At 48.8% G+C, this 8,272-nt stretch overlaps 2 protein-coding genes across 2 annotated transcripts in view; both read left to right on the forward strand.

Annotated features, from left to right (window-relative positions):
* Window positions 1–1,307: 1,307 nt before the first annotated feature.
* HYKK (hydroxylysine kinase) lies at window positions 1,308–7,686 on the forward strand. The gene is made up of 6 exons (XM_026038649.1): window positions 1,308–1,329; window positions 2,071–2,103; window positions 2,360–2,706; window positions 4,108–4,244; window positions 6,321–6,504; window positions 7,223–7,686. Exons 3-6 carry the CDS (start codon window positions 2,367–2,369, stop codon window positions 7,684–7,686), a joined length of 1,125 nt encoding a protein of 374 aa, XP_025894434.1. The 5' UTR covers window positions 1,308–1,329; window positions 2,071–2,103; window positions 2,360–2,366.
* Window positions 7,687–8,023: 337 nt separating this feature from the next.
* PSMA4 (proteasome subunit alpha 4) overlaps window positions 8,024–8,272 on the forward strand; it is a 9,862-nt gene continuing 9,613 nt past the window's right edge. Inside the window, exons 1-2 of the mRNA XM_026038646.1 lie at window positions 8,024–8,032; window positions 8,219–8,244. Coding sequence (XP_025894431.1) covers window positions 8,242–8,244 — 3 coding nt within the window. The 5' untranslated portion in view covers window positions 8,024–8,032; window positions 8,219–8,241. The remainder of the gene's footprint in view (window positions 8,033–8,218; window positions 8,245–8,272) is intronic.

Here is an 8,272-nt window from a genome sequence, read left to right on the forward strand (position 1 = left end):
TCTTGTATGCTGCTATCTATTTGAACAGATTGTGTGGAATAAACTTAAAATGGGACCATGATTTTAATGCTTTTAAAAAGGACAGGGTAAGTAAGGAGAAGGGCATAGTGGGGCAGCAGTTTGGCTTTCCCCTTAATGTCTCACATTTCGGTTCAGAGCATGTTTTAATTGGTCTGGAAGGAGGTTTCCTGTGCTAGCTCAACTAGCTTCAGTTCCATCTGTGCAAACAGGGATTGTGCCCTCCAGCTATTGCTTGGGATCACAAACTAATTTTATTGTAACTAATTATAGCAAATGCCTTCTGAGCAACTTAATTTCCTGAAGAGAGAAAAAAAAAAAAACACTTTCATTTATAATTTAAATCATATATTAAAGCTAGTTGTTAACCAAAGGTACGTTTGTGGTGTGCTGGGCTTACAGCTATCATGAGATTTTCAGGAGTGATTTGGGTGTATCCACCACTGATCCATTTAGGAAAATTGCTTTGGGCAGATGTGTAGTTAGGCTGCTGTTCAACCCTGAGATGTCTAATTATCCAAGGCTCCTCTTTCCTGGAGGCAAGAGAAGGAGAGGCCAGAAGCACAATGCTAGTCCTCAAACACGCACAYGTCCCCTGGCACAGGGTGCTAAAGGATGGAAGTCCAGAGGCCCTGGTGCTGATGCTACTGCCTAGAAGCTAAATTCGAGGCTTAACTGGCTGGACAAATTATAAACCTGTGAAATACATCATAATTTTGCTTAATTGTGGTTAGAATTAGTGTAGTCTGATTTTTATGTATCCTGAGGTGAGTCCTGGGTGCTCTTATTCTGGAAAAGCTTACCTGGGAGAGGGGCAAGCAGGTAGGAGTACTTCTGAGTATCTGGTCAATCATTATGTAACAGCTTCTGGTCTGAAATGGAGAGAACAAAATCCAGGCAACTTCATATTTTTTTTCTTAGAGAAACTAATTCCCATTCATATCTTCCCTATTGGATTAAAGTAATACTTTCAAATAAATATCCTTAGCAAAACACCTGCACACAGTGGGACTGACAGAGGATTCTTAATAGCTGGGCTACCTTAAGACTTTTTTTTTTTTTTTTCCTTCTACTAAAGCTTTTCTACTTCCTGTTTTCTCAGATTGTATTGTGGAGCTTGGTCATTTTTTCCATTAGGAATTGCAAAGGAGATTTGTAGTGATCTAGCAGAAGAGATCTATGGACGTACAGAACTGAAGAGAGAGGGTTGTAGGAATGTCTCAATGAAGTCTAAAATTCACATGGACAGGACAGATGACCAGGATGTGGCCAGCCTCTGTTGTACACTGAGATGCCTCAGGTTTATTATAGGTAAAAGGTTTTTCAATCAAAAAAAAAATCTCCAGTGTTTTTTGGCTTGCATACTGAAAAAAGGATTTTGTTTCAATAATCAGATGTAAATTTTATTTCTCTACGGACATCGGTGGAGCACTATTTAAAGCATTCTTCCTGCTCTCATCGGGGGGACACGTGTTTCCTGGCCTAGAAAACAGACCAAAACGGCGCCTTTGTTAGCGCTCAACCTGTCACTCGGGGGAGATGCTTTAAGGAGACCCCGTCTCCGCGCGCACGTTCCGATCCCTGGCTGTGAGCCAGGCGCGCGCAGGCCGCRAGGGGACCCGGTAGCTCTAGGATCAAACCCCTTCCCTCCCGTATGGTGTCAGCCAGGGTCGGGCCTGGCCGTCGCGGGGCTCGCGGCCGCCGTGGGGCCCATGGCCGCCGGCAGCTCCCTGTGGCGGCCCGGGAAGCGGCGGCGCAGGCGCCTCGCGGGCCTCAGCGCGGCCCTTGCCGGCCGGGGGGAGCAGAAGCCCCTCCGGAGGCGGCCACGGCTCCGGCTCCCGGTGGGACGAAGGTCGGCGCTGCCGGCCGAGGGTCCAAGGTTTGCGGCGCCAGGGCGGGCGGCCCCAGAGCTGGCGCAGGACGCGGCGAGGGACGACACGGCTGTTTAGGTTTGCCGAGCGTTTCATAATGCAGGAGTTAGGAAGGAAGATCAGGCCTGTTTTAATGTGCAGTGCCCACTGAAATAGTTCTGGTTTTTTTTTTCTTTTGCAGATTTCAGTCTGGAGGGTTTTGGCTGTGAATTTGGTAAGTCTCATCCTTGGGAGGTCCCTCCTGGTTGCCCATGTGTCGGGCTGTGCTACTGTTTACTCTTAGCTGGTAAAATGGTGCTAGTTGTTACACTGAAGGGGCGAGCGCATCTCTCTGGGGATGTGAAATCTGGGTTGCCTTAATTGTGCTGCCCTGTGTACGAGATGCGGTAAACGTCCCTCTCGTGTCTGAATGCGCTTTGCTGCCTCTCGTGCCAGATCCCAGAGACCTTCCAGCCTGTTTTTTCTCCTAGAGACGCGATGTCCTGTGGAAATGCCTGCCAGGCGCTCACCAAGCCGGCGTTTGGTGAGAAGGAAGCGTGCGAGCTGGTTGACAACRTGTTTGGGCTCAAGGTGTCCTGGATCCGGCCTCTCCCCAGCTATGACGACCAGAACTTCCACGTGCGCGTCTCGGGGGACGCGGCGGGGCCTGAGGGCGCCCCCGAGTACGTCCTCAAAATCACCAACTGGGCGGACAGCCGGGAGCCGGAGCTGGTCGAGGCGCAGACGCGGGCYATGATGTTTCTCAGCGCGGAGGGCTTCCCGTCACCGACACCCTGCCTGACCAAGGAGGACGGCATCATGTCGCTGGTGCCCGCAGGTGAGCGCCGCCGCTCTCGCCCCAGCATGGCACGTCCGCCGCGTTGCGGGGCGGCGCTCGGATCAGCTGCGTTCTGCCGTGTGGCACCAGTGTAAACCCGGCTTAACTGCGGCAACCAGCACTACTTGTGTGAGCGAGGGCAGGTTGCACCTGAGCAGGAGGCTCCTAACGGCCTCTTCGTGTTCGGCTTCCTCACACAAGGTTCTCTAATCCTGGCAGCAGCAGCTTGGGACTTTCTCGAGTCTAAGTATAGACCCTGACACACATCCCCTTTCAGCTTTTAAAGTAGAGCTTCCCTGAGGAGGCAGCCACTTTGGAGTGCGGAGAGATGCTGCTGAGAGCACCAGGGYTGTGCTTCCTCTTGAGGGAAAAATTATCAGGAATATAAGAAAAGCCCAAGAGACACCGGGCAGCCTTGATCGGCACAAGAGCTGCTGAGATCTGAGCACTGCTCTAAGCATCTTTAGGTCGGCCTTGAAGTCTGGTGCAATTCCTATTCCTGGCAGTTTCTAGCAGAGACTGGGCTGTAGCTGATAGGGGGGTGGAAATGGCCAAAAGGTCAAGGTTTTTTATTTTGGCTGTTTTTCCAGTTAATTTCTGTTGACTGGTTTTCTTGGTTTATTCATTACTAGCTATTTTAGTTTAGGAATTTATTGACTAGACTTGTTTTTGTTGTAKCAAAATTGCATAGGAAGAATCTCCAAAACTGGATTCAAAATGTGARTATCCGAAGTAAAAACCCTGCATTTATTTTCATCTTTTGAGGTATTTATATCACATGACCTATACGTCTAGCAATAGCAATCCAAAGTTAAAATACCAAAAGCCAAACAAGTTGGAAAGAGTAAGCATTAATTATGACAATACTTAGAAAATAACTTCAGTATAATGAATCTGAGGAAGCGAGGATTGACCTGGMCCAGGCCACACACAAGGGAAAAAGCTCAGTGACGAAATCGTGTTACAAATTCTATGACTATGGAATGGTGTACAGTTCTAGCCTATGAATGATGCCAGAATAAATTGGTTTAATAGTGCTTAAAATAAAAGCTGTGTTAACGGTGTGCTGTAATGTTCACTMTAAGTCTCGTACGAAAGCTGGGATCCCTGAGGCTCTGCTGCCCRCCGTGTACGTGCTCGGCGGGCCCTGGGTGACACCTTGTGTGTGCAGAGCCCCCCCCACAGCGTAAGGGCTCGGAGCCTGCCCGAATCTGCACCAACATTAAGATGTGCATGTGCTTGTGCACCGCTGGTAAAACAAGTCTCTGTACGAAACCTGTTTTTTCAGCTACCTGGGACTTCTTTTTTCTTTCTGCACCAGTAAAAACCTTTTCCGCATCTTGCATTAGCTAATACCCAGTAGCACGTGTTGAAGTGACTGTCTCTCTGTCTGCTTTTTAGGTTCTGGGGACAAAAAGTACATGGTCAGACTGCTGACGTACCTGCCGGGGGTTCCTGTGGCAAAAATCGCTGCAAATACGCAGATTTTGTATGACATTGGCAAGCTAGCTGCCAGTTTGGATAAAGCTCTCTCTGAGGTGAGTTGCTCTTGCCTCCCAAAGCCCATCCTCGGGTAACYTCCCACATATTATTTCTACCTGGGCTTGCTGTCTGAGCTGCAAATTCAAGTTGGTGAATCGAGATGTCAGAGTTCAACTCGCTTTCCAAGTGACAAGCTCCATGCCGTAACTGTGAAAGCTGTTTGTTATTAAAGCTTTTCCTCAGGTAGCATGACCAATTGGTGCTTATGGCATGGTCTCTGAAATCTTTCTGCAATACAATGTTCTACCAAGAAGGGGGAGAAAAGGACTTTTTTTATAAGCAAGCAAAACTCATGTTTCAAGCCTGGTGCATATGGAGAGTAAATCTTAGGCCAACCTAATCAGWTGTAAAGCTTCTTTGCACAGAAACATGTAAAGCACAGCTGCATAACGCACAGGTCAGGCAGGCGCAACTGGCTGATGGGTCATTTTGAATTCCTTTTGACTTGCTCCCTTTCTCCTGCTTATCAGAACTGCGGCCATTTAGCAGCGGTAGCAGTTGGTTCCCTTTCTATCAGGCCAGCTGTACTGATGAACAGAGACTTGTGACACTGTTTCCAGTCAAGTAATTTTAATGCAAAGTAAGTTCTTCCTTTATGCTGTAATTAGGTGGGGTTATAGAGCTGATAAATCAGCCAGTAATTAAGTTTGATGCATAAAAGTACTCTTGCATTATTTATTGCCTTTCATTAACCTTTCTTGCTCATGTTCTGGCTACCAGCTTCAGACAATTATGAAATGTGAATTGCCAGCTTTGCAAACCACATTCTTAAATTATAAGAGCATTTTTTCAATTGCGAAAGATAATTTACTGCTGCTTTCCAACCACTGTGGTCATGCTCTTATAATGCGATTGAAACGATTTATACAGAGCAGCTAGCATGCCTGCGATTTGGCCTGCCACAGAGAAAGTATTAGATGAGGGAGCAAATTTTGATGGGAAGGATTCTCTATGCCCTTAACTCATGATACTTCAACAGCCACGGCTTGTCATTTTAAAGAAATTAACATACTGTTGTTATTGCTAAAATTGTAAAATATTACAAAAAATGATACCTAGGAGAACTACAAATGAGTGATCCAAACCTAGAGCTGCTTTCTTCCCCACCACATACYAGTGCCAGGCTTTCTGCACACAAAACAGGCGCTGCAGCTGCCCTGCTGCTTCACCTCTCCTTTTGCTTGAGCAGGTCTCATCTTCTAATTGGAAACAAGTTAATGTTTGCAGCCTTATGGGGACAAGGGTTTGTGAGAATGTTGAAATCTGACTTTTTATTACCTGACACATGCAGTRTCCCATTAATATCTTGCTGGAATATCTCATTTTGCCAGGGTCCAAAGGGAATACTGCAATGGTTGCTCACTGGAGCGATTTCTTCCTAACTAGGTGGTGCTCTCCGCAGCAGTTTAAAACCTGTATTTTTTGTTTAGAGCCTTGCTTGTTCCAGCTATTTAGGCTGCGTGAATGTACAAAAGCAAAACCAATGGAGCTGATTTGAGTCTATTTACTTTCCAGACAAGCAAAACTAGATGCACGTAGCTTACTGTGTGGGGGTCTGTGTGTGCTGCCTGGACATTTGAAATCCTGTAGTAACTTCTTATGATAATAAAACTTTTGTCCCATATGTCTCCAAAGTACTTCTATCCTCAGCATTTTCAATGAGCCAGCGGATTCCACAGCTCGACCCCAGAAGCTGCCAATTGGAAATGCCAAGAGGGTGTTTGYGACAGGCACACCGGCGCATCGGGAGCTCTCAGCAGCGCCAGCAGCGCAATCCCGGCGCTGCCGAGGGTGCCGCTCGCACTGCCGAGCCCTCAGGGCTGCTACATGCACAGCTCCTGACAGAAATGTTGTGGGTTACTACTGATTGGAAATGATTTAAGCTATGAATATGGGTGTAGATATGAAGGTAGGCACTTTAATCAGCTTTCTTACTATGTTGACAGAAAATAAGTGGAAGTCATACAGCTTTTCATCAGGAACTTGTTAATGAGGGTTTCAAATCAAATTCTTTAATCACAGGACTGTGGCATTTTATTTATGGCCAATTTTCTCTATTTTTTTTTCTGAAGAAATTCCACCATCCATCAGTAAAAAGTCTGCATCGAGGGCAATTCATCTGGAACCTGGCAAATGTCCCTCTTCTAGACCAGTATATTTATGCCTTAGGCCAGAACAAATACCGTGAAGTTGTGGAGCAAGTTATTCAGCAATTTAAAGAGAAAGTAATACCAAAGCTGACCAGTTTTCGAGCCTGTGAGTACTTTATTCTTATTAAAATTACGCTGAACTGAGACTCTGATTTATTTTTCAGGGGTTTGTGTCTGTGGGAGAAGCACTGTATGCAAAAATTGTTTCCTTTATCTATAGCACATACTGCGCTGAATTAGCGCAGGGCAGAACATGCCAGAAAAAAAATGCCCTGTCAAGGACTGGTGGAGCCATGTTCAGTTCTTGATCCTTCTGCTGAGATTGCTTACAATTAAGTTGATAATTTTCATGTTGTTATATCAGGTAAATAAGAATATATGGAGCACCGTCTTCATGAAGGCCCAAAATAACAAATCATAGTTTTTGAATACAACTTGCATTAAAGGTTGGCAATGATTTGACGATGAAAGGCTCTGCTGTTCTGGATTTTGAAAAAATGCAGTGCATTGTAGGTTCCCTTAGAGCAAAATAAGATCTCTTGGCATTAAGTTTATCCACCCCATCGCCTGTTAGTGTTGATGGAATTGAGCTTCCTAGGAAGCAGTATGGCCATGAAAGACAGGAGTAGTTACAGCAACCCTGCCATGCTTGATGCTGGGGGAGACTGGTATGGTTTTGTAGTCCACTGTTAATATGAGCGTTTATGCTCAAATTTTAATGCTATTTCACTGAGAAATGAAAAAAAATATATAGACAGATAGATTAAAAGTTAGATTTTGCTGTTCTTATTGTCCACTACCATCTTGGTTTCTTCTGCATTTAGGTATCAATCATGGAGACCTTAATGACCACAACATTCTAGTAGACTCCGGCTCTGCTTCCCYGGAGGCTCCTCAGTACAGAGTGTCTGGCATCCTGGATTTCAGTGACATGAGTTATGGGTACTACGTGTTTGAGGTGGCGATAACTATCATGTACATGATGGTTGAGAGCGCGGATCCCCTGCGTGTCGGGGGGCACGTGCTGGCAGGGTTCGAGAGCGTCCTGCCCCTGACCATGGAGGAGAGAGCTGCTCTCTTCCTCCTGGTGAGCGGGCGCTTCTCCCAGTCACTGGTCATCGCGGCACACACGGCCCTGCTGTACCCAGAGAACAGGGAATACCTCATGATYACGGCCAAGAGTGGATGGAAACACKTGATGAAAATGTTCGAGGTGGGCCAGGAGGCCGTGGAGCAGCTGTGGTTTGAGACTGCGCAAGCCTATGGGGACTGCGGGGCTGCGGAGTAGCGGGGCTGCGGAGTAGCGGGGCTGCCGCCGCTAACGCCTCCCTGTGTACCCTCCATTAAACACCACGCTTGTGTTTACGTGCTGCGAGCCGCTTCAGTGCGCGGCTGCAGGGCCGCGGTGACGCAGCACGTTCCGCCATGGCGGCGTCGCGGCCCGCCACCCCCAGAGGCAGCCGCTGGGGCGGCCCCGCCCCTGCGCCGCGGCGGCCGTTGGCGGCGGCCGTTGGCACTGCGCAGGCGCGGCGGCCATTTCCGGCGCGGCGGCGAGGGTTCGGGAGCGGCCGCGCCGCTCGGCTCTTCCGCGCCACCCCAGCCGCGCCGCCCTCGCCGCCCGGCCCCGGCCCGCCGTGAGTGCGGGGGTGAGGGAGGGAGGACAGCAGCGGTAACGGGGATGGCGGGCGGCGGGGCGGGAGCGGCGCGGCCGGCGCCTCCTGGCGGCGCGGCTGGGCCCGGGCCTGCCCGGGGATGACTCTGCAGTGCGGCGCTGGGGCGGGCGGGGCCGCGCCGCGCTCACGCGCTCTCGTCTCTTGCAGGCCCGCGGCCGCGCCTCGGCACCATGGTGAGTGATGGCGGCGGAGCGGGCGGGC

The sequence above is a fragment of the Nothoprocta perdicaria genome, unplaced genomic scaffold (assembly GCF_003342845.1).
Source record: "Nothoprocta perdicaria isolate Ctin4 unplaced genomic scaffold, notPer1 scaffold_214, whole genome shotgun sequence".
NCBI lineage: Eukaryota > Metazoa > Chordata > Aves > Tinamiformes > Tinamidae > Nothoprocta > Nothoprocta perdicaria.